This window comes from Nothoprocta perdicaria, unplaced genomic scaffold (genome assembly GCF_003342845.1).
Source record: "Nothoprocta perdicaria isolate Ctin4 unplaced genomic scaffold, notPer1 scaffold_245, whole genome shotgun sequence".
Lineage (NCBI taxonomy): Eukaryota > Metazoa > Chordata > Aves > Tinamiformes > Tinamidae > Nothoprocta > Nothoprocta perdicaria.
The window spans coordinates 85187-112847 of NW_020455472.1; the positions used below are offsets into that span (position 1 = coordinate 85187).

At 37.1% G+C, this 27661-nt stretch overlaps 1 protein-coding gene across 1 annotated transcript; it reads right to left on the bottom strand.

Annotated features, from left to right (window-relative positions):
* Positions 1–8056: 8056 nt before the first annotated feature.
* Positions 8057–27424, bottom strand: LOC112947783 (fibropellin-3-like). Its single transcript, XM_026039922.1, has 3 exons — positions 27351–27424; positions 26602–26747; positions 8057–8283 (listed from the first exon to the last, which is right to left on the bottom strand). The coding sequence occupies exons 2-3, from the start codon at positions 26699–26701 to the stop codon at positions 8057–8059; spliced, it is 327 nt and encodes a 108-aa protein (XP_025895707.1). The 5' UTR covers positions 26702–26747; positions 27351–27424.
* Between the last annotated feature and the right edge of the window lie 237 nt (positions 27425–27661).

Sequence of the window (27661 nt, forward strand, 5' to 3'; positions counted from 1 at the left end):
TTTCCTGCAGGTACTGCAGTTGCTTTGACAGAATGCAAATTCAGATATCCACAGGGAATTATAAGAAAACAACATGTTTTCCTATCAGCTCTCCAGCTGGGTGTATATAGGATGATTTATTAGAGAGCATTACATAAACTAATTGAATTACACATCCCATAGGAAGATGAGGATAGTTTTACAGACTGCCAAAAATCTTGTGTCTAGGGTCTTGAAGTCTTTTGCTTTATTAATTAAACTTGCTGTGAAATATAAGACTTTATTTTGCTTTGTTTTGTTTTGAAGAATCTCAATTCACAAATTAAACTTTTTGGTTTTTTTTCTGTTCCAGTAACTTTCATCTATTTTTTTTAAATTTTCATTCACTTGTATCTTTCCCTATTAGTTCTATTTTTATAGCCTCATTCTTTAGCAGAGTATAATCAAAAAATATCAATAGATAAAATCTCTACCAAATTAATAAAAGACTGATAATAAGGAATAATTATGAAAATATCAAAAATCAGTGGTGTAATAAAGGATAAATTCGAAACTCAAATCAATTTTCAGATCTCTTTCTGAATATGCCATTACAATCATATCAGGTCTCAAATTTAATGTAAACCCTTTTTGTTTTCTTACTGCTCCAGTAAAAGTTTACAAGACTACACACAGGAACCATAATTATTTTTTTAGAGAAACATAAGACAGACAGTTTTGTAGGAAAGAAATCACAGCAATTACTGTACAATATACTTGGCTCACTGTAGTTAGAGTTCATCATCAAAAGCAGAAAAACAGAGTACATTCTGTTACCAGAGGACTTATATCCTACACTGTTATTAACTCAGGCAAGAGAATTGTTTCAGCAAAGAAACAACTGTGTTGAAAATCCCGCTAACACATTTATCCCAAACTAGGTGGGCTGCTACAATTCCACAAAGTGCTGGTACTCACAGCAACCTAGCTGTGGCCACTGCAGGGTGATTCAGATCTTACCAGGGACTAACTTTCCAACCTGGCATTAGGAAATAGCTTCCTCTACAGCTAATTCCTAACTTGTTTGATTTTCAACCCATAAAAGCACCCCTAACCATCCATGCTATTTCAGGTTTCTAGTTCTTTTTAGAGTGGCAGACTAACTGTGATCCCTCACCAAACAGATTCCAAATGAAAGCAGCGACTGGAGAGATTTTAATGTTTTTAATGAAGTCCATTCAAGAAGGCATTTTAGAAAATAGTTTGTTTTCAGAATATATTTATTTTACGTTAAACTCGTGGCAATAGGAGCTATTCCCTGGAGAAATGTGTGCTTTATTACTGTACTATCACTTCTTGTTTTGAATAAATAGCCTTGTGAAGTTATCATTGAGAAGAACAGAGCCCTGGAACAGGCCGCCCAGGGAGGCTGTGGAGTCTCCTTCTCTGGAGATCTTCCAGACCCGCCTGGATGCCGCCCTGTGCCCCGTGCTCTGGGTGTCCCTGCTGGAGCAGGGGATTTGGATGAGATGATCTCCAGAGGTCCCTTCCAACCTTAACCATTCTGTGATTCTGTGATCACAGAATCCTAGAATCATTAGAGTTTGAAAAGATCTCCAAGATCATCAAGTTCAACTACAAACCTTCCTTCACCACCGTGTCTGGTAAACCATGTCCCCAAATGCCTCATCTGTCTGTTTCTTGAGCACTGCCAGGGACGGGGACTCCACCACTTCCCTGGGCAGCCTGTCCCAGCGCTTCACCACTCCTTCCATGTAGAAATTCTTCTTAATATCCAACCTGAGCCTCTCCAGGTGCAAACTGAGGCCATTTTCTCTAGTTCTGTCTATAGTTACTCTGGAGATCGACCCTCCATCTCACTACATTGGCTTAGGTTTCGAATGGCACACTGGACATCCATGTATTCAGCAAAGTAGGCAGAAATTAACATTTTGTCAGCGTTTTCCCTGTCTTTGCAAGGTTATTGGATATACTGGTAGCATAAAAGTTGTGGTGCAGTTTGGGAATTCAGATATAGACAGTAGATAAGACACACAGCAAGTTTCAACAGAAAACCAAAAAATAGGCATGAAGGTACCGTATTTGATGTGTTAATAGGATTTTATAGGCTATGGAAAGCAGCTCCAGTTCACTATATTAATGAGGCAAATAATATATATGCCTTTCAGTTCCTTTGGAAGATACTGTACCATGGTTTAATTTGTTTAATTTATCACAAGGGCAATCATCTGATGTAATGATGACTGCTACTAAGACCAGAAGGCCCAGGTCTCTTCTTGGCTAAGATTAAAAAAGAAAAAGTCTTAATTCAAACTGTGAGGTTCACTAAGTTAGGACCTTTTCAATTCACATGGGAGTGTGAAGTGCACTCTTTGTTTCAGATAAATCCCCACAGCACTGCTGCCTTGCACAAATTTGAGAATTACATTAAGAATATATTGAGATGTTTTTGAAGATGAATGCTCTGGATGTCTACTTCTTGTTTAACAAACTTTTTCCTGTAAGATTTTGTTTATATTTCTAATTACCCATTTTGTATGTATATGTATGTATAATTCTTAACTTCCCCAAATTGTATATGTTTAACTTTTAACTTTCTCATTTTTTAGTGGACCAAATATACATGAAACTTTTTGTGAAACAGACAGCAAAAAAAATTTGCTTTTCAAAACGCTGTAGTTTTTCAAAGCCGTTAAATTTAAAATGTGTTTTAAATTACAGTATCTTGCTTTGGAATTTGGAATTATGGACACAAGAAGAGAAAGCAATAAAGACTTAAGTATTTTTAGTCAATGCAGAACACAGTGATCCACTTGGCCCAGTGCTGCGCATCTCGCAGCAGCAAAGAAGAGCCTGTTTGGGAAGGTCATGTGGATGTGGCCACTGGCTACGGAATCACCCTGGCATCTCCCAGCATCCAGAACTATTAACTCAGGGATGTTGAACAGCACTTTCCTGCCTGGGTCATTTCTTACTTGTTTATGAACCTGTTGCCCAGGACTTTGTCCAACCCCGTTGAACCCACTGCACAACTGTCTGCCCCACCAGCCTTCTGCAGCAACAAGTTCTCTGCCTTCTATGAAAGAAAGAACTTCTGCTTCAGCCTTTCTCCTACAAGTTTCATCAGGTCCAATTTCTTGTATCGCAGGATCTGATATTTTTTCTGTATTTTAGCTTGTCTACCACTTCCATACTATTCTAAGTTTTAAATACATTCTCCTCAGCCTTCTTTTCCAACTGCATAGTTTCAGTCTTTTAAATCTTTCCTCACAAGGCAGCAGTTTGAGCCCTTCATCCCTTCTCTGCACTTCTCTATCTGTCATACTCTTCTTGAAAAGCAAGGTTCAGAACTGCACAGTAACCAAGATATGAGCTTATTTGGCAGGGAAATTATGCCCTCCCTTTTGCTCCCAGTATTTTTCTATTTACTGTTTTTTTCACTGTTTTGGGCTGTGACTGCACAGTCAGCCAGTGGTTTCAGAGGGCTGCCAATGACCGCTCTAGTATTTCTTTCCTAAGCTGTAGCTGCAAGTTCTGAACTCAGCTTTAGGCATGTTTTAGACTATTTTTCCCCTAAATATATTGTTTTAGACTAATTTTTTTTCTATCACCTTCTCACCTCTTATTTGATTTTATGAGGCCCGTCTTTCATTTCTCACCATGGTGCATCATTTGACCACTTGAATTCCTTAAACTTGAGCATGTCAATGTTCACTTCTCTTTTTTCAGCCTCTTGATAAAAAAGCAGTATGAAGTCATTCTCAGGACCAGTCCTGGGGGACCGCACTGATGGCCCCTCTCTTTCCTGAAGTGTCCATGAACCTCTGTCCTTCACTTCCAATCCTCTAACCAGCTCTCAGTCCTGAAGTGCGGATCTCCTCTAATATCATGGCAATTTAGTTCCTTAAAACCCATGGGTTAAAACCCACATTCCACATGACATCCTTTAGCAACACATTTACTGATGAAAAATTCCAGCAAGATGATGAGGCAGGATTTAGTTTCGCAGAACCTGGGTTGACTCTCTCTCAACTGTCCTTATGCAGATGCTCCCTGAACTCAGGCTTTACCACCCTACCAGAGATGGAAGTCAGTCTCATTGAATTAGACATCTGCAGCTCCCAGGGCCTGTTTTGCAAACTGCAATTACAGTGACAATCTGCTGGGTCTCTATTTGCAATAACAGGTTATACATCTTGACCAGAATTAACAACTTCACTTCTGACTTCCTTCAGATGCGCTCAGATAATGCCACCTGCCCAGGTGGACTCAGAAACACCCAAATCATGTATACAGCCTAGTAATTCCTGTATATTTGCTTCAAATTCAGTCAGCTGATCCAAACATCCTACATGAATCTCCCCACCTTCTTCAGCACTAAGGGTTAACCCAGAAAAATTACCTGAGTTTCCTTTGCTATGACCTTCCTATGCCTTGGTGCTGTTCTTACACTGCCACCATAAAGCAACCCCACCAGGTCCTTATCTGGCTTCTTGTTTTGGCACCTATAAAGAACTCTGTGCTGCAAGCTAGAGAATTCTTCAAAAGGTCTTTTTATATTTTCAACTTTCCTGTAAACATCTGAACTACCATTTTTATGGATTGTCCTATTCTTCTCATTTGGGCTTCCCATTAAAATGAGACTCTTTCTTTGTGATAGTCTCCTTACCTTTCCAGTCAGGGGGCTTGGACTGCTATACGCTCTTGCATTTTGGTACATATTTTATCTATCCTTTTAGTACCTTATTTAATGGTCTCCAGGCTGCTTGTAGGTTTCTTGTGATTTTGGCCTGCTCCTCCTAAGCTATTTAAAAATTTAGTTAATTTTAAATAGTTCCATTTCCCTAAACTGAATCTCTATGTACTAGACTTCTTTGGCTTGCTCTCTCATGCTACAGCTGTAGATCTAATTGTATTATAGCCACTAACAGGTGGCAGCTCTGACATTTTCACCTCTTGAGCCACGTCCTGCTCTTTTCAAAGGCCCAATAAGTATTAGGGAGGTTAAGCTTGTTCGGTCAGTTCTATACGGGTGCTCTTCTACAAGAATCAGCATTTCCCAAGTATCTACTTAAAGTATTTTCCATAATGCTTCTAATTTTTATTCAATAGCCTGGGTCTATTATGAAAAGGTGCAATCTGCTTTAGGTTGCTCCAGTCCCAGATCCACTTGCAAATGAATTTGGATTATTTTTGGCTGTACCATTATTCACGCTGAGACTGAGTCTCTGCCTCTCAGGCCTCACATGAAATTGGCAGTATTTCAAATAAAGTTACATGCAAGTTACATACATTCAATTTCCTGTCTAGACTGAATTTAACCAGAAGAAGTTCCCTTCTACACCTTTCTACATCACTGATATCAACAGCACAGGCCATAACTGACAGCTCCTTTCCAGTGCACTCACGTAATCTCTCTACATCACCCTGCAAGATTTGCTAACTTTGCAGATGTAAAACAAATTGCTTTACATGCGTGTCTCCTTGGCTGCCATAAACATAGTTTCCTACGTACCTAATAATTAAATATTCCTACATTTTATGATCTCCCGGGCTGCATAACTATCCTTGATGCAAGATCATACAGTGCATAACTACTCTTGATAGGTGTTTCTTATATAAGGTATTAGCTGATCATTGGAATGCTCTCCCAGGATTTACCTACTCTGTGGTACCAGAGAGCTTGTGACAGTGGAGATCCTTGCAGTCTTATCCATTTACCTGTCTCTTTATTACTCCCTTCTGTTCTAATCTCTATCCTCTATTTCTTTCACATCACATGTTATGAGATGTAGAGTACCTCTAGCGAAATATTGCATAGACACACATTTTATTTTTTCACTTTAATCAGTTCAGTTGCATATATCTTCATACACAGAAATATGTATCTTCAAGCAACGGAAATGATCAAATATATGTACATGTATGCATTCCTTTTTAATAAATGAATGGCAAATGTTTATCTAGAGGAAAAAAAAATCACAGAGCACAAGCCTAGCATTATTACCCAGATGTGAACAGTACATGTGAAGCCTTGCTGACTGCTGCAGGTTGCATAGGCATGATATACGTGCCTGAGTGATCACTTGAAGGCACTGTTTTTGCCCTTAAAATTATGATATCTGCAGTATAAGCTGGGAAGCACAGTACATACAAATAGAAAGAATATCAAAAAAAAAAAAAAACCTTCTGGAGACTTATCTGTCAAATATGTATGTATATTGTTTCTTCCTATGAATTTCCAATCTATGCATTTTCAAACACCTTGGTATGAAACATGGTTACATTTTGAATATGATTTTATGCAGTTGTCTACAGGTCATTTCATCTCTCATTCTCTCATAAGGGAGGAAAGTGTAAAACATCAATGTTGCCAGAGAAAATATTACCCAGGGGTATTCTGCTGTAGTATTGGCAACAGCAGATAATCATACAGATCTGCAATATTATATCATGATGCACATTCTGTTGATTTAAAATACTTATTTTCTGGGTTTTCCTTTCTCTAAAGAAGTTGGAGGATAATGTTCCTGGTAGATTTACTCCTTGTGTGAGACTGTCATGCATTTCCAAGAGAGAAGATATACAGTACACTTCCTTTTCATAACATGAGGCATCTTTTAGCTCTCTAGTACTTTTAGTTGTAAATCAAAAGTTGGGCATGGCCTCTACATGCAGATGTTAGAAAGGAGCTTTCACAGCACACTGGTACTTTTTCCTGACAATTCAGAGAGACAACACTAGAAGTCAAAAAGAGGCAGACTTCAAGCCAGACCTTACCATGAAACCAAACTCATGTAAAGAACCAAACCGCAAGATGTGAAATGTCTCTCTTGTAAAACATTTCACATAGTATCTGAAATAATCTAAGAAGTCTGAACCAATCCCATGCTGCCCTCAAATGTAGCCAATTTTCTATGAGGTCTTGACTGTTATGCCAGACACAGCCATCTTCTAAGAACTCGTTTGCCCACCACTGGAATCTTCATCACACAAACTCAAATATCCAACATCCCTTCCTATGGTAACACAAAAAATATCTTGAATCTAAGAGAAGGGAGTAGGAAGTTTAATTCTGTACGCCACAGTTCCATCCCACAGAATTCCACTATTACCTGAAACATAAAATTTTAGGCATGCCTATTTTCAGTGAAGAATAGTGCACTCTGAGGTTTGCTATTCAAATACAAAATTGAGCTCCAGCAAATGGGGCTAGGAGAGTAAATGAGGTAGTTATATTATCCACGCTAAATTGAAGGATAAATGATTTTAGGGGATGTTGCCTTCGTTTTCTGTGGATTTTCAGAATTTTCACTCACAGAGCACTTTTAAAGATCTTCAGCATTTGCTCAATGCTATTCCAATGCAATTTCATATTAGTAAAATATAATGAGCTTTCCAGAACATATCTGAAACAAATGAATTTCTGTAAAGCGTTTTCAATAAACTTAAACATGCAGAAGTTACTTAAATAAAACATGAGTTTCAAGTGGCATATTACCCTTTCCCCTATAATTAAAGTTCAAAGACATACATTAATATTTATCTCACATCTTGAGCTGGTCCATCCTGAATCACAGGAGCACTGAAATCCATCAACAAGATCTATACATCTGAAATACAAAACAGCAAAATTCAGATGATGTTATAACTTTTGAATTTAGCACTACTTGTATCATTTACTACATTTGTCAAATAGTGTTTTGATGTAATTACTGAAATTCACTTTTTTTTAATTAGCTTTTATTACAGATTTCAGAGGTGTGTATTATAGATACTGGGAGGTTTTATGAGGATACGAATTTTCGCATTAAAAGAAACCTTCCAATTTCTATGTGTTGGTGAATAGTAGCTAAAGAATCGCTTTTTAGTATATTAAAGTCTAATTAATTCACATTTACTGAAAACTGCTTTATGCTAATGAACGCAAATGCAAGAGGAACTGAGATAACAGTATGTTACATTAGCTTAAACAGGCAACATCTGTCATCTTTAACTGTGCTAATACTTTTACTTTATGGAAGAATATAATTAAAACTACATTCATCAACCTTCCCGTGTCATTAAATCTTAAATATTACTTGTTAAGTACATTATCTTGGAGATAATAACAGTTAAATAAAAATAGCCACCTTCCATGAAGACAAGGATCTGGCAAGCACTCATTAACATCTATCTCGCACTCTGTCCCAGCAAAGCCTCTCTTACAGTGACACTTATAGGAAGCGATGTCATCGATGCAACTTCCATCGTGGAGGCAAGGAGCAGATAAACACTCATCTATATTTACTTCACATCTCTCACCTGTGCAACAAAGCAATTACAAGTAAGCTTTAAAGTTTCACTCAAGCTGTTTAAAAGTTTATCTATTCCTATTGAAATCTCCAGATAATCTGTTTTTATTTACTTACATTCTTCATATAATTCACTATATTCATCTATAAGAATATCCCACTGGAATTCTCTATACATACAAACACCAAAGTATGGGCTTACTGCAATATATCACATTGAGAACTTTTGCAAATGTAGCAAGGCAAGAAGGGACCTGCCTGTGAGGGTCAACTTGGAAGCAAAATGGCTGAACAGAAAATGCACATTCAAGAGGACATTTTTCTATATACGGTTATTAGAAAGATGAATAGCATAGTTTTCCTGCCAGAGGAAAATGATTTATGTCTTAGTGCTGGACTAACTGTAATACTTATGTTCTCAAGCTGAATCTTAAATGCAGGGACTTTAAGTAAATGATTCCAGACAGATAATGCTTTGAATTCTTTATGAAGAGATCCACTATGGTGGTATACTTCTCCACTTGTAGTTTTCCTGCAAATTAATACCACACATCTTCCATCTAAACATCTCAAAGTACAAAATATTGATTAACAAACACTACCTAGGGATAGTGTAAGGTCATTACCCAGTTTGTGCAGGCGTGGGGGACAGACGAGGAACGAAGGACAGAAAAATGACTGCCCAAGTCCAACACTTCTATGGAGCAAAGAGCCCATCACACACAAGTTACCATCTACTCCCCTGGCTCTCCATTTCACAATAAATGTGAGAGCGCCTCTTTCACAACGAAAGAGGCTTTTCTTGCCTCTCTGCAATGAAGTATTTACTTAAGTACCTCAGCCTGTCTTTTTTACTACAGTCTTTTTTTACTATTTATCTTTCCAATTGAGGCACAAAGGAAACAAGAGCCTGGAGTCTGGTTTGCAGTGCGTGGCCACCGCTCCAGTAGCCCCAGAGCTCGGGAGCTGTGCTGTGGTAGGAAGCGTTGAAGACATTGAGCTAACAGGAACTCCCAGGCAAGAGAGCCCTCTGAGAGGGGCTGCTGTATGATTTTGAGGTTGACCACATCTTGTCTCAGTGGTATCTGTCATATGCTCAGACATAGCTCTCTAAAGATCAAAGAGCTGTTCTGAAAGCCGCCCTCTCCCCATTCCAATGCAACAACAGCGCTGACCGTTCATGTTCCTTGGACGCTGCCGCTCACGTGCAGTGTCGCACTCTCTGCAACAGCCACGTCTTATTCCTCCCCTACATGTAAGAGCTTAAACCGCTCAGAAACAGCTGTTCTGTGAACGTGTTGCCAAAATCTAACTTCAAGAGCAGAGCAGCCAAGTTCATCAGTTCTATTACAGAATACGTAATATCAAAGAGGCATTTTTCCTTGTAAGTCAGCACTAGAAAACAAAACATAGGCTTCAAGAGAGAGCTTTCTTGATCTGTTCTTGTAAAGTCAAGATTCAAGCACACTGTCAGACTGGCAGTATTAGAGAGTGATACATCTTGAGTTTACCTTACCTGGAACTCTGAAGCTTATGGATTTTTTGGTAAATGAGAAATTCTGATCTTTGTTCATAAACTGTCACTCAGTCATGTGTGTATTCCTGAGCTTTTCATAGCTGCTTATCCAAACTGGTCTCAGCTTTCTATGCACACACACAAGACTGCTCTCATTAAGAAGTTTTACTAAGTGAGAACATACATAAAGGAAGTGGCTAACATGTAGATTGTTTAGTGGAGGTTGGATACTAAATACTTGCAAAAATATAGGATTTATTTTTTAAAACTGATTTTCCTAGTTAACCACAGATTTACTTAATAGGTTCAGGTCTCTGTTGTAAGAATTATAGGTTCTGAATTCAAATGCAGTAATTTGCTTTTGCTAATGATGTATGTGAAAGCAATAATCATGAAAATTAGTTTTAGTGTTCTTACTGATTTTTAAGACAGGCATTTATGATCTTATTACACTTTTGGTCAATGGCTGTCATTTTTATTGTAACTTACCAGTTTAAACAATTTGTGTCATAATTATCTATATGTAATTCAATCCTACAGCTACTTTCCATTGCTTCTGTTGTTTATCCTCTCCCCAGATATACAACATTCACTGAAGGAAATGAAACTGATATGAAATTACATTATGGCTTGAAAAAAAATTGGCTAATAAGATATTTAAAGATTAGTTCAGCAATATGCCAGAAGCAGAATTCAAAATCACTGAATGCCATTTGATTTTCTGTAACCAACCCGTTAGAAGCTGCCCTGAAATGCCTCAGCAGTTGCAGCCTTTCACTTGAAGAGGCCGACGCATATTGACACACTGATGCTGAAACACAGGAGTAAGGGTTAAAGTAATGATTGATAAGTAGTTCATATTCACAGGAGCTTCCACTACTCCATTATTTATTTAGGAAGGAAAAAATTTAGTTCTTCAGACGATTAACATCCTGTAATGAAATAGGTTCTGCTATACGTTCCTGATCTGCCCTTATTCATTAGGCATTGACTACTATTATAACAATATTGAATTACTTTTTGCCTGAACTGCTCAATGAAAGTAATGGAAATGCGATGAAAACCCACTACTTGATCATGGGAAAGACAAATGAGTTCATGAAATTAATGTATCACTGATTAAAAAATAATGTTTTGAAAGACAAGAGGCATTGGAAAAGACCTATTTTATATCTTCCTTTTCACTCTTATAAAAAGAAAACACCTTAGAAGCTTACACAGAAAGTCTAAAAGTCTAAAAAAAAAAAAAAATCATTTTGTGTCTCTCTACTTAAACAATATTTACATAATTCAGAAATATCAGATTGTGGCAGAATATCCCACCGGGACATTATATATTTTGCATTTTTGTAACTTGTTCGAAGATTTAGCCTAATGGATGAGAATATATCAGAAAAATGCTATAAAATTGTAAAAGAGTATTTTGCTGACAAGTAAAAAAAGAGTATTTTGCTGACAAGGAAAAAAAATTAAGCCTAGGAAAAGTGATCAAAGTGCCAAATTAAAACTATTTTTACATATTAACCTATGTTAACGAAATAAATGCTTCTCTATTGTGTGGCCTGCGCAAAGGCCTGTATACCTCCTCTTTGCGAATCATGTAAAAAATTCATAAAGAATTAATGAAAAAAATATGCCCTTGGAATAACAACATACATTCAAGAAAAGAGTATTTATATTAGCGTTCGGGACTGTGTATGTTTAAGCAAGACGTATGTCAAGGTAGTTCCATATTTTGTTGGCATCATCTATCTGCCCATTCCAAGGATTCTTTGTGGCAGCAGAGTTCAGTTAACATCATCTTAGGGAAGCCTGAGGATGACGCATGCCACAAATTTTAGCCATTTCAAAATTAAGCAGTGGTTTAAATTAGAAGTCTAAACTCCCTCCACAATGAGTGACGAGAAAAGCAGCCTCAAAAGGTAACCTGCAAGTAGACACTACCTGCTGATTGCAATGACTGCACAGAAACCTGAAGGAGTAATTCAGAGCAGGTGCTTAGTTCCTAGATGATAAATACTAGGGGAAATTAAGGCTACTCTTAATATCAGCTGTAAATATAATTATCCACGTAATTCTGTATGCTCTACAGGTGGTAAAATAATAATTTGACAATAGGCATGGCAGTATTCTCTGTGCCCATTAGTTTTATTGTTTTCTGGTACTTAGAATGGAAGAAAATCCAGCTCACTCGTAAGCAAAAAGTCTGGACAGGCCAGCAGAACAAGAGCCAGACAAAAAAAAAGACAGTTGAACATGAGCATTGAAAATCTGGTTGCTAGCCAAAAATGCCAAAATTGTGCTCTCTAATGAATTTTGGGAGTGCAGGAAATGGACAGTTGCAGTACAGCAACTCTCTGCTGCAGTTAGGGTCGTACAACCCTCTCTGCTTAAGTTTCTTAAAAAAGCATTAACCTGAAAGGTAAAGATTGGATTCTGCCCTTGGAAAGAACAGAAACTTCTGTCAGAAACACCATATTCTGCCCTTACTTGGAAAGCTTTATCAATACTAACAGGCAAAATGGACTTTTATAGTCCTTCTAGCTCTAAACATTTCAGAGATTTGTAGAGAGTACACATATATTTTGTCGTTTCTGTTCTGAAAGCATTTTGTGATCGTTGCTGCAAATACAGAATATAATCATTGCAATAATGAGTGGTACAATAGACTGACAGATGAAAATGAACACAAGTAACACATGAAAAATAAATAAATTAGAGAGAACTAAAGACTTCATTTGAATTGTTAACTCTAACAAATGAAACAGCTTGCCATATAATAGCTGCTAGTTTAAATGTTCTTACTAAGAACCACTAACTCAGAATATTTTTATACAGTTTTTACAGAGAAAATTTAAGTTTACATTCTAAAATCACTCTCTAAATTCAGCACATATATTCTAATAATCTCTGAACAAACTGGACTAAATATGCTGCTGGCATTAATCCTCAACTTCACTGGATGAATCCCTTCCACTGTGAATAAATAATTTCATTTATTCCCATAGGAAACAAAGTAATTGAGATACAAACTGATTAATTTGCTTGGTCTAAGACTTTTGAAGATATTTCTTCTCATTAATTTTTATTTTTTGTCCTTAAATAACATAGATGACCTCTGAGAAACATATTTGTTCCTTCAATTTGAAAGCAAATACAGTAATTGTACTGACTCAATACAAAATTAAGAACATGAGTTTAAATGTAAACAATTCATTAAAATTACAAGAAACTTTTAGAACTTTAGAACAGTTCAAAACAAGTGCGGTTGAAAGGCTGACAGTCATAAACAAAGTCTCTCCTCTTTAAACCTATACAGTTGAATAGGAACAACTTTCTATAATATATACATCCATACACACACACATACATATGTGCATATATGTGCATATATGAATTAGTAATGAAAACTCATTTCATTCAGGATAGGCTTCATTTATTATCCATTTTAATTTAAATGCTGTAATATAAAATGTATTGTAAAAATAAGAGTGAAAACAATGGAAAACTGGAAATCTGCACTATGTAGAAAATAGTAATATGGTAAAAATATTAAAAAGATATTTTAGCATCATTTAAAAATAATATAAGTACAGCTTTTTATAAGAAAGCATTTATATTCATATGTTATGTCCTTATTACTATATAACCTGAATGTTTCTAGAATATACTATGATTATTATTACTGCTTTTGATTTTCTTCTCTATTAGCTATGTTTTATGTAGTCTTTAATATTTCTAATTAGAACTAATGTACTTAGGCATTTTTATACTCAAATGATAATAAAAGTCAAGCCTTTACAGTAGAGCTAAAATCTCAGATGGTCTCTCTCTTCCTGGGACAGAAGGAACCCCAGTTGCTACTAACAGTGTAATGCAATATTCACATTAATGTGAATTAATGTGCAGTCAGAAACGGGATCAGTGCTGCCTTGGAGCTTTTCCAGATCCAACCAGCAAAGCTCCAAGCAGCCTCATCTGAACCCACAGCTCATCCTGCTTTGAACTGGAGCCTCAGCTAGAGATTTCCTGAGGTCCCTTCACAGCTGAACTACTCCTCTTCAAGAACATAATTTTACCTAGTATCTTGACAGCTACCAGGGACTAACGGCAAAATGGAGAAAGCATTAAAAAAAAAAAAAAAAAAAAAAAAAAAAAGCATACTCATTTTTAAAATCCTGTGCTACTTAGTAACAGTTTCTGCCCAAATTCAATACATTCCATCAAAAAAGGATCCAGAAAGAAAGTACATAAAGAACTCTGAGACTATCTTCATGGCTGATGAGAAAATCCACTGTTGGTATTAATTTCCAATTAAAACTCTGAATTAGATAAATCTGGTAACTTCTTTAGAGCGACTTCAGGGAAATAAGATGGGCCCAAGTCTTATGATCAAAATGACTCAGGAGCTGTCCTATGTATTTCAGTATTACAAACTGACAAAAACCAATCTGTTGATGAGTACTACTACTAGACACTTAATCATGAAAGGCCGTCTATACTTCTACAATATTTCTTATGAAGTTACCTACTTCTCTGAAACCTGTAGAGAATAAAAGACAGTTTTCTTGCAGAGACACCTTTAGAGAACCCAAAAAACTCCATGGTGCTACCACTGCCATGCTTTTCAGAAACAGAGTGTAGTTTCACAGTAACTGCTCTATCACACAGTATGTTGATTCCTAATAAGTGAAACCCTCCCTCAGCAGTAAGTGCCTTAGACATTCACTGTTAAGGCTGATTGAGACAGCCAGAGCTTTTTTATACGATGAATTGTGTTTTAGCAAACTAGTTTCTAATCATGACATTTGCTGAGTGCATACCAAAAGAAAAAGCCCTATCATGAGAAATGCTCATTAAAGTATTATTTTTAGTATTATCTTCTAGAAATACTTGAATATTTTAATATCAAAGAATTAGGCATTAAACTACATTTATAACTTACAGAAAGCTCAAAGAAATATCATGGTGTCACAGAACAGATCCACATTATAATACATATTCTTCCTCTGTGGTGTTCTAGCATTAAAGCTGCTTAAAGGTTCCTTTGTTATAGGATCTGTGGCGGAGCAAGTTTTGTGGAAATTGAGATTTCATCAACAGAAATTGAGATTTCAATTGAGCTCTTACAGAATAGACCTCACTTGAATATATTCAAAGACTCCTCCGAAGTCACACTTCCTGAAAAGTACAGTCACTTTCCTAAGTCATAGTAACAGCTGCTTCATTGTACATCTGCACCGTACCACATAAATGAAGGCTTTATCAAATATGTTTAGATAAAATGTGAAGGGCCAGTTTGTGTTTCATAAAGCCTTGGTAATTTGGATTCTCATCAAATGGCCTATGACAACATGTGACATCTTTCAGATCAACTATCTGACTAGAAGTTCTCAGGGATTCTCACTAGATGAGCCTAACTCCTGAATGTTTCAATTTAAACAGCTCAAAAAAGACTCCAAAAAGTGATCCTACATCTAACCTTTCCTGAAGCACTGATCTGATAGATGACAGGATAATGAGATAAGTTTAAATTAGGATGCTATCAATTTCAACTTTTGCTTGTTTAGCTAGGAAGTGTCTCATATTTAGTGAATATTTCTGCTGTGCTTAAACAGTATGTCTGTATACTAATACAGAATGACTGGCTGGGAGAGCAGGTGGTGTCTACCAAGTTCGTAGATGATTATTTTGACCTGAGTGAGGCTTTTGAGACTGCCTCCTATAACATGCTCATAGGCAAGGTTGGGACATGTGGGTGAGGGGAGTGCACAGTGAGGTGGATTGAGAACCGGCCGGATGGCAGAGCCCAGAGGGTTGCGTTCACTGGCACAGGGCCTAGTTGGAGGCCTGCAGCTAGCGGTGTCCCCCAGGGGTCAGTATCGGCTCCTCACCGACCTGGGCAAAGGGACAGAGCGCACCCTCACAAAGCTCCCTCAAAAACTGGGAGGAGTGGCTGATACCACAGAATGCTGCCATTCAGAGGCTCCTCGACAGGATGGAGAGTTAGGCAGAGAGGAACCTCCTGAGATTCAACAACGGCAAGTGCAGGGTCCAGCACCTAGGGAGGAATAGCCCCAAGAACCAGTACAGGCTGGGAGCTGACTTGAGGGAAAGCAGCTCTGCAGAGGCGGACCTTGACATCCCAGGGGACATTAGGCATGGGACAGCAGTGTTCCCCTGTGGCCAAGAAAGCCAGTGGGATCCTGTATCAACAGTGGGATCCTGTACCAAGGCCTGTATCAAGAGCAGTGTTGCCAGCAGGTGGAAGGAGGTGATCCTGCCCCTCTCCTCAGCTCTAGTGAGGCCGCACCTGGAGTACTGGGTGCAGTTCTGGGCTCCCTGGTACAAGAGAACTATGAAGATACTGGAACAAGTCCAGCAAACGGCTGGTAAGACGATCAAGGGACTGAAACATCTCTCACATGAAGAAAAGCTGAAACACTTGGGCCTGTTCAGGGCCTTATCAATGTCTTATCAATGAACTGAACTAACGATCCCCAGTGGTGTCTCCTGAACTCCTACACTCTGTGACCCTGTGAACGCAGCCCTGTGGACACAGCCCCCATGCCCAGGTGCTCCATGCTCCAGGTGACCCTGCGTGAGCAGGGGGCTTGGACTAGATGACCTCTGAGGTCCTTTCCTCATGATTCTGAATTCTATGATTCTATGTGGGCTCAGACATAGATAAAAGTTACAGAAGATCAGCTCAGGCCTCAGTGAAAGGCCTCAATATTACAATTAAGCTAATTCAAGTGATCTTGCACTTTGTGAGGGCTAAGAGTTCATGCACAGACACCATACAAAAGCTGCTATCTAGTAGCTTATTCTGTAGTAACGTTCCAACTACCAACATTTCAAGTCCTTAACTTGGCAGCCTCAGCAGAATCATGTCTCAGAGACAATCATGCCGTCCACATGGGAAGGCAGGTCCCTGACAACTTTAGAAAGTAGAAAAGAACTACCAGTGCACGTCTAGAGTGCCTGAGCAAAGGAAAAACTCTGGGAGGCCAAAAACACTTCAGCCATGTTAGAATGGCTTTGTATCTGGCTTTACTTCCCTGCCTCTGTAGAGAACTGATGAAACTGAGGCTGAAACAAATGCTTTCTGCTACTCAAGTCTAAGCCATTACCTTTTCTTCAGCATCACTCAACTATAAAAAAAAAATGTTTTTGAATATTTCTGAATCTGTTTGATGTGAAGGCTTCAAATAGCCTGATGATAGAGTACATCAGTGGCTTACTTATGGGGGATTTTATCGTGCGAATCTCTCATATTGATTTTTTTCCACTTAATATAAATAATTAAAACTAAATAGATCAGCTAGAGCAAAAGAGAGGCCTTGCGGGGAGCATGTTTCTGGTATGTGCAAGAATCAGATTCAAAACTTTGCTCTGGTCAATCATAGTGATGTGAGCAAAACAAACACTTCACTCAGAAGCCACTCAAAACCCTTTACTAATGTTGTTGCAATCAATGAATTGTATTATCATGCAGGAAACCCAATGAAAGTCCATGAGAATCCAGCAACTGTTTTCCAGAATCCATGAAATAGCATTAGGTGATACGCACAATGGAAAATGGGTGTACACCCTAGCATGGACATGACTGCAAATACATAGTGTTCTTTTTATAATACAGTGTCTTCTGCACTGATGTTACTTAAATACCAGGTTTTTGCTATTTTTCAGCAGTCATAAATAATAAGTAGAACTAGTTCTGACTCTTAGAACTCCAGAAAGAGAAGCTGATTCTGTTTGAAGGTAAATAACCAACTACATGAAACATTGGTGAAACCGTCTTAGAACTGGCATGCTAAGTATTTAAATTAAACAGTAATGTACATGAAGAAGAAGCACTTCACATTTAGATATTCTTTGCTAAAAGATAAAGATTTTGCTCTCTAAAGACTCAGATCCATAATGCAGAACCATTATATTTCACTAAACAAAGGGAATGTATTGTCATCCAAGTTCCTAATCACCAGATTTTATCTGCATACAAAGTGAGGGCTGCCAAGCATTAACGGGTTGTACCATATTCTGAGTGTGACCTGAACAAGAAAATCAGGCAGTTATTGATTGCATCTCCTTAAGGACCAGACCCTTTATATGTACTATGGAGACTTTCTTACGGATGGCGTTCTTATCTGTTTGCTAACTTCAGTGCTTTAAAACTGCAAATACTTTCTAATTGGGGGTTAAATGCTCTTTGGTGTAGAAGGTTTTACAGTCTGCAGAAAGTAAATGTTTCTTCAAAGAAGAAAATACTAACTCATCTATCTTCTTCTGATGCTGAAACTGCAAATACAAGATCTGGAATAATACTATCAAAAGTTATCAGGCAAATGGAGGTCCTGGGTAGCAGAGGCACTTTGCGGTTTCTGCTGTTTCTGCTGGGACATGGACCACTGGGTAAGGCACACACATTGTTTTTACTCTGTATGGGTAATTGAGGTCAAATGTACTCTGACAGACATAGCAGTGCCTGAAGTGCTCTACAAACCATGTCCGACTCAACAAAAAGTATTCACAAGCACTGACTTTTGGCCTTGCCACATTTCCCCTTTTCTCCTCCGAGTCCTCCTGGTGAACTTGCTCCTCCGAACAAAGGGTCTCCTTGTTACAGACCTGCTGTCCCGTCCAGAGGTATCAGCCTTCCTTTTTCCATCAGTTATTCCTTTAAGAGATGAATGGATGACCATGAAGGGTTTGGACAAGCACACTGTTGTTCCCTTATCACAAACAGGCAGGATGTAAAAGCCATGCTAAAAGCTGCCTATTTAAGAATGGTTCTTATTCCAAATATCAGCTCACTATGTAGAATAAATATGCTTAGAATTGATTGCAGTTTTTTTACAATAACTGCAGTACAAATTCAAGAGTTCATATGTTCCCAAGATTTAAAATTCATTGCACCAGCCAATGAAGGGCTGATCATTTAGATGTAACAGGAATAGGCTCAATGACTCAGGAGATATCTTTCAGTTTTATGTTGCTGAGACTCTTAAAGGCCACCAAAGCAAAACCAGTAAGAAGTAACAAATGTCACGTTGAATAAAAGCAGCTACTTCTACTTCGAACTTTTTAGTCACTCTCTTTTCCCAGCTAGTTCTCTAAGCCAGGCCAGACTTTCCTCAGCTGGTCTCAGGAACACAGATGGAAAGTAGGTAACAAGAACAATCAGACTGAAGATGAAAGAGTTCAGGCAAATCTGTAGCTAACTGGTTATCCAGAGACTCCCTGTCTCTCTTAAATATCTCTGTGGTACTGAACCCTTAAACACTTATAATATTTATGTTGCAAGACAGAGGCTTGCGAAAGTATGTAATACCATGTCAAATGAATCAGTTTTTTTTTCTTCAAAAATGAATCATGTCCAAAAATAATCTTTAAATCCTAGGTTTTTCTGTGTCCTTTCTATTTTCAGCTGCAGAGTACACTGAAAGAGCAACATGATCTTTCTATATACATGATGGTATATAGCAGAATCTTGAGATCAGTACTTCAGGAATATCACAGCAAAGAAGTGCTCTCAGAATTCAGCACATTATGACATGTGCCGAATACATTACATGTATGCACATTATATGTGCATAGTTACCTTACAAAAATTATTTAAAATCATTTTCAATTTTATTCATAGATCACATGGCAAAATTTGGCTTGAATCTTTGTTAATTCACTTGCATGGCTGTATAGCTGCAGAAAAAAAACGGATGAGTTTCAAGAGTGCCTGGCATTATTTAAACAACACAGTTGTTATTCTTTAATTTAAAAGATAGCATCATAGATTACAATATGCTGCTGAGCAACATACCGTCATTTTAGAAATACATGTTACATTAGTCTCTGTCACTTACAGTTGGAAAGAAGACTGGAGGACTGGATTGATAACCTGCCCTTTCAAGCCTCTGTTCGTAAAGTGAACAGAAATAAAAATGTCAATGTTTTCCAGATTCAGAAGCATTTTTGAGGATCAGTAACTTAAAGGAATACTAGTTGATCATTTAGTTAAATGCCAAAGTAAATGCTCAGAGTGATCTAAAATTCAAAGACGGGAGAATTATAAAAGCATAATTTGCAGATAATTCTAAAGTAAAAATAAAGAGTAAAATTCAGTATTTTGTCTGGTGACAGAGAGATGATGACATTAAGTATGATCCAAGATAAAAGAAAGATATTCCTTGTCCTGAAAATACTCTATTTCAGACAATTTCAGATAAATTTCTTAACAAAAAATGTATGATTGCTCTTTGCTACCTGCTATGTTCTACAAGGATTGATATTGAATAATTTAACTTAAACAGAAGATGAACCTCAGTGTAACTAATTCATCAGTCTACAAAAAAATCTCTTTTTTGAAGATAATGGCTGTACCTAGTCTGAATGAAATTTATTCATTCATACTCTGAAAGAGTAAGCAGGCATAATCTCAGGTATTGTCTTTTAGAGCCTCTTGAAAATATCTTAGACATTAGAAAATGGTGGAAGAACACATGATCTTCTCAGGGGTTAGCATTTACATTCCTTACAAGATCACAATGATGTCTATGAAGCAAAAGATGAATGCTACAATTCTGATGGTCTTTGATTTTATTGTTTCATTTCTTATAGATACTTCAGGTACTCAATTCTTACCTATCATCCACTTCCCTCCCTCCACCTCCAACCCCCCCAACTCCCAATCACCCTCTTGCAGACTCATTTTACTCTCTGGCCCAAGAAACTCGAAACAAAAACAACAAATACTGTGTCAGACAATGTTTCTTACCTACAGCTCCATGAATATCCTAATTATTGGATTCAGTACGCTCACTGAGGTACTGAATATGGAAACACTTCTAACAAAAAAAAAAAAAAAAAAACCATATTTGAACCAAAACAAACTCCTCTGTCGCAGATGAAAAATAGAATATAGTAGTTTTCACATCATGATACTGACAACAACAAAAAATGTATTTTTTGTAATTAAATCATCAAATCTCTTATTGCTCTGTTCACTATGGGGCAAGTTTTGTTTTACCCTCTCTTGACATATCCCACCTAACCAACCAGGGCTAGCTCAATCCAAAGAGCAGATGAGTCTGCCCAGCTAAATCTGTAAATATTATGTCAAAGTTTAGAGAATTAAATGTAACTTTAATATTCCAGCTTCAGTGATTTTCTTTTTCTGAAATATTAATGAAACATAAAGTCATTTCTACTTCTTCTAAGACCAGTCACATTCTTCATTACAACTTTAAAAAGCCCAGTCACCACCAGCTTCAAATTGCATTAGAAGTCATATACGGATGCAGACACATCAACTGAAACCTCTCTGGAAAGCATTTCACTAAGTTAATGACAGACAGGCAGATATCTAAAATGAGAGAGACATAAAAAAAGTGAACTCAGTGGAACTTAATGATTTAGGACTATGGTTTTGGAGGCATCAACTGCATCTCAGGTCAAATATCCTATTAACATCAACTTATATGTCATTATTGTAATGATTACTGAAGAAAATACAAATGAGAATAAAGAATATCATAACAAAGGAAGTGTACTAGTAACGTTTTGTGAGATTTCTGGCATTTGCCATCTAGAACAGGTGGCCCTACTGGAGGGACATTCTTTGCTTTCCAGATATGTAAAATTCAAGGTCAAAGCATCTAACAAAGACCAGAAGAAGCTTTGAGACAATTAGGAAGAAAAGAGTTAGAAAGCCAGCAGTGACACATAATCAGATTTCCATTAATGCCACTGGTAAGAAAACCATATTTGAAAGTTATAAAAAGAGTGTTTTCCTACTCCTATCTGTGTAAATCAAAAGCGAAAATCAAATCTTGAACACTCAAAGACTGTCAATCCAGGTTATCTCAGAAAAGTGGAAGCCCAATAAGGGAGAAGTATTCACCTGGCATCTCAGAGACAAAGTGTTCAACAGACTGAAGCACCTCAAGTTTAATTTTTAGCTTGGGATGAAGGTACCTAACAAGGTTTCCAGCTGCAGACACTTCTCTGTGAGCTAGGTGCCTAAGTTTCCAAAGCAGTCAGCAGGGAGTATAATAAAAACAATGAAGAGCAGCTGGAGATGGGGTCAAATCCACACTAAGGGCATTAGGGAAGGATTCAACTACCTGAAGCTGGTTCAGAGCATTAGCTGAGAAGCCTGCAGGCATTCAAGCCAACTTCTAATTAAGTCGAGCATTTTGGAAGGTCAGCTCTGAGTGGAATATGGTGAGGATTGTAAACTAGTATGTGAAAACCTGCACACAGGTACACTCAATCTTGCTGGCATGCTCTGCCAGCTGAAGAGGTTGCCAGAATTCACTGGCTGTACAGACACTACCTCTGCTGATTATAACATTAGCTTAGACAGACAAGACATTGTTGGCACTTACTCAGACACCTCACTCCAAAACTCATGCCTGCTATTTATGCTTCAATATACGCCTGGAAAATTATGTTGAAAATGGCTTTGCTATAAAGTGGGAAACAGCTACTGTTGCAACAGGTGGAGAAAATGAACAATCCCTATGTGTGCTTGGAGGGAATGGTCACATTATTTTAAAGAATCTGCAGTTTTAGGATGCTAAATTCACAGATCAAGGAGGAGCAATGTAGTCTGTTTATAAAGACTTTTGGGCAAGATGGATGAAGTATATTCTGCATATGCTCTTGCTAAACAGCAGAAACAAGAGAAGAGCAGCATCTGTCAGAGCTGCAATAATTCTCTGTTGGGAGTATGAGGAGTACCCTGTGAAACCAGAGCACATAATAAAGCATGAGAGGCTAAGCTGGAGCTGGAAAGTTCATGTCACTGGGTCAGCTGCAGCTTTGATGTGTCCTTGCCAGGCAATTTGATGGCCTACAGTGACAAATCACACATAGGAGGCTACTTCGGGAGAACGCCTAAAGCCATCCCTAGAAGGTATTTTGCCAGAAAATCAAAGGATAAGAAGTGAAATAATAATTGGTACACTTTTGAAAAAGAACATTTGATTATTGTATATTATCCAGATGTCATTTCCCTCAATTCTTCCATACAGTACTGTTTTTAAGTTACTTAATTTATCATTTTGGACTAAGAAAAAGTTTCTTGAACATGCAGGGTTTCATTTTCTGAAGTGAGCACTTTGACCAGGGCACTCCTTAAGTGCTTAGAAAGACCACTGTTGTTGTCAAATAAATCATGACAGAAAGGTTACGGCTGATTTTGGTGCACCTCTCATTTGAACTGCGATTGCTTCGCTTAAAAGTCTACATGAGCTGCAAGGCAGCAACGAGATTCTGTCTTGGCAGTGTTGTGGAAAAGAAATGTTTCTGTACGCAATAAACTCTTTCAATTAAATATATATTCTTAAAGTGGTACTTAAAATGAAATACAAAATGATGAGCAATATAAAATAGATCCAAATTAAGATAAATTTAGGAAAAAATGCCCCATTAAGAGCTACATTAGATGTCAAAGTTTTAGAGAATCTTTACAAGATTGCTTTCTCTGAGACAGTAAATTATATGATAAATTATATGATAAATAAAAAGAAAATCGAAGGCCTGATGATGTAGGATGTTTTAATAAATAATTTTCTATAAATACGTATTTGAATTGTAAATAATTGCCTAATCCATTTAAGGTATTGCACTTAGTTTCCAGTTTCTGTTCAGATTGTTATGTCTCTAATATTTCAGGAATAATAACCAATGAACATTACTTTCTCTATAAAATAAATCTAAAGCATTTCTGAAACTCAAATGACTATTTAAATCAACTCAAATGTTTTAAATGAACCTCATTTACCAAAAGCTGTTTCTAAATTTACAAAATTGCTGCACGTGAGAGTAGAAATACACCTTTAACACATTCAAAAAGTACAACCACCTTAATTATACTGTTATAAATTCAGAAGCACAAAAATGCTGGTGTACAGTAGGCTTCAAGTGCCTTTACTCATTATTTAAAATACAATAGTTTTATAGTCTCAGAAAATGAACAGCTATCTTTTCTATAGTGTAGATGACATAAAGCCAATAAAATGGCACCATCAGGTAGAAAGAATTGGTAAAATCATTTTTGTTGGAATTGTAAACAATGAAATTTTTCAAAATGTCAACTGTCAGTAAATGCTTTACCATTTTGTATGTTTGTCAGGTAAACATACACTTCACATGTGCTTGCTGTTCACAGCCACACTTAGAAGGTGAGGTTTGTGGTTGTTTTTTTTCTGGAGTCTCAGTTTCATCGTAATAAGCGGGAATACTTTGTATTCAACTGATGAAATATTTTCCAAAAAGTATCTCAAAAAATCTAAACTAAAACTGAATGAAAGCAACAATTCACATTAGAAATTCAAGTTGAATAAATTTACTAGCTAGTTTATCAAAGGAATAATATGACTGACAGTGTAATCTAAATATGTTTTCTTGAAATCTATGAGTTATATTAATAGAAATTACACAATTGTATTTATCTGCATGCATACACACTGAAGAAGGAAGAATGGTTCATTACTATTCTGAAATTAGATTTAACTGCAATTTTGCCCCATACTATTTTTAAATAGCAAAATATCTAGGCAATAATATAACCTTGTTTGGCTTCCTCATAATTGCAATTTCCTGGCTTAAATGAGTTCTCAGAAACATCATAAAGCAGTTGGCTGCATGACGTAACTGTGTAGCCCTGTAACACGGTATTATTATTATTATTATTACTAGTAAAAGACTATATGCTTTGTACAGTGAGATATGCTTTGTAAATGAGATATTACCTAATTCCTAAGGAATAAAGTGTTTTGGTTAATAAAATCATGCACACACACACAAACAAAACAGCTTCATTACAAAAATCAGAATTTTAGCAGTGAGCAAGTATTACTTCCAATTACAAGTGATATGCTTGCATTACAAACAAACAATGGCTTAGGAAACAGTTAACATATATTTTAGGCACTAGTTTTAAACAGAAATCTGTTTGCCAGTATTGCACAATTCATCAGGTATTACTCAGCTGTAAAATTAGGAAACAAGATAAAAAGTAAAACTAGCTTAAGAAAAAAAAAGTTCTCGGAGTCTAGAGCCACTAGTACACCCTTTCTATAGCATGGGGTATGGATGTGGAATTCTCACAACAGAATGACTCGCAGAAGCTCACTGAACTGAGACTTGCTTCAGCAACTAGAAGAGCCAAGTGTTACTCTGGTAAGACCTTACTTGAGAAATCCAACTTCTGTCTTGGTCAGGTAACACCTCAAATCTCATACAGTTTATGGTTGCTCTCAAGGAGAAATGGAAGATGCTGTACACAGCGCTGTGCAACTTCTTAGAAGATCTTAGTTCACGTCAGATTTCCAGAAGCAACTGATACACCTAACACTTTGTGGTGGACAAATTCTTCCTTCAAAATTAGGCTAATTGCTACATTGAACAGTTGAAAGAGATTTATCTTTGGGGTAAAGGCACTGCTTATAATTAAGTGATCTTCAGTCTATCATTACTTTTTGAAAGAAAGCTTCAGTGTCTGACAGTCACCTGGGTATCACCCCACCCTTGTTACTAAATAGCTAACTGCAGAAAAAACAATTAGCCTTGTCAAAGTACTAAAAAGCAAATAATTTGTAACAGCTAATAGGTAAATGTTAAAGGAAATAAATAATAATAATCCTTGTTCTTTTTCAGATTAAACCTGGAGTCTCATAATCCTTTCAGTACAGGCAGCTTGTCTTTTATGACTATGACTGGGAATGCTTACAGAAATATAAACATAAAAGTGAAGTCAGTGGTTTTCAAGTCTACTTGTCAAACTGTAACAGCATTACTATCTTCAACATCAAAATTTCTATGACAGTTAAGGACACAGAACACATCCTCTTCTAAACAGCTGGATTTTTTATTTATTTTCAGGCAAGCAAATTATGCACGATTTTTCTAAATTTTGGTGAAATTCAAAGCCAGGGATTTTTTGCACAAGCTGTTTGTGGATTCTGATTTTCAGTATGTGGAAGAAGGACGCACAACTATACAGGCATTCTTGGAGGTACCTGCTCCTCATGCTGAGCAGAAATTACATTTCTCTCAGTTCAGTGGGTGCCAGCTGAGTCCTTTCTAATCTTATAAACTTATCTGATACTCTTCAAAGACTAGGATGAGTAGAATAAATTATTTTACTCAAGAAGTATGCTGAAATGATGCAACTTGAGGTGGACAACTATATTTCTGAAAACAGTCATATGATCTTATGTATATTCAGATTACTTAAGTTAAATGTATCAAAGCATTAAGTACGTCTTGTTTGTTCTGCTGCATGCAGTATACTTAGAAAAGATTTTCAAGAAATTTCAGCACATCTCTATCCATTAAATATTTTGTCAGTTATTCCATAAATAATGTAAAGATTAATATTAAAGGCAACAGTTTCAGTTTATCATGTCAGTGAAGCCAAGGTATCATTATGGTTATGTGCACATCCAAAACTGAAGGCAGAATCCTATTGTGTTTGTAATATTTACTCTCTCTACAGTATTATTATCTTGGGTGAATTCAGAAAACATTCATTTTCCCTACACTACATAACCTCTCTTTTTATGTGTTTCACCTTAATATCTGAGTGACTAAAGAACCCATAAATCAAGCAGTTTGAACGTAAACAAAGCCTCGAAGTACTTGGAAAGAACTGGATCAGCTTCTGTTTCAATTAATATTGATTCCTCCTCCAATAAGGAGATGATCTATACTCTTTCTGATTTATTTGAGGCCATTACAATTAATTTTGAAGCATGTAATACCTGTGAAATATCCTTCTTCACTGTGGCAGGGAATAGACTATACCTGTGAATCCAGGGGGGCAGGAACACTGGTAGCCTCCAAGCCTGTTGATGCAACTTCCTCCATGCAAACAAGGAAGAGTTTCACACTCATTTACATCCATTTCACAGAGAGACCCATAGTATCCAGGTGCACAATTACAGAGGAATCTTCAGGAAAGGGAAAATCAGATAAATCAACAGAAATAAACAATATGTTTCATATCAATACTGTAAAGCTATCCATATGTTCTGGTGTCAAGATGTGATCCCCTAATCACCAGCCATGTTAAAACAACTAACAGAGTTTTCTCATTTCCATGTCTCTGAAGTAAGCAGAGTTATTTACTATTTTCTAAATTAGTAAGAGAACTGTACACAGAAATTGTATCTGAAACTATGGGGAATGACATATGGGCCTAAGTTCTTCTCACGCAAGTCTCTGAACAACTGCAGAATGATGTGGATACAAACACAAAATGCAGCATTTTCCCTTGTTTACAATTCATAATTTAGTAAACATTTACATTAGAAAAGGTAATTGTTTGAAGTCAAATTGGAGGAAAAGCACAAGTCGGCCTAAGCCAGTTTCTCTTCTATTTTCCTCCTGGGTCACAGAAGCAGCAAATCCCTGAGTCAGGAGAATTAGCCTACCTCATCTTAACACAGGATCCCTGTGACACGCTGTAGGTCCCATCCAAGCCTCCAGGCAGTGAGCAGGTTTTGTAACTTAAGAAACTTTTTTTTTTTTTTCATTTAATTGCAGTAACTCACCTGTTTATGAGATCTAGACAAGTTCCATTATTTTTGCACGGTCTTGATAAACATTCATTTATCTCCACTTCACATAGTGTTCCAGTAAAGCCATGCTGGCAGGAGCATCTAGGGAAAAAAGTCATAGTTTTTTGCTTTTTAGTTTAATATTAAAAAAGAAAAGCATGTGGTAGATTTTAAAGGGTGACAGCAGGAAGTTCTAAAATTAATTTCTTCTAGTTATTAGAAAATGCTGCACTATAGCCTTTCCTCCCCACAGTCCCTGCCTGCCTTTTGTGTGAACAGAGTGGGCAGGGGCTGCTCTCACAGCG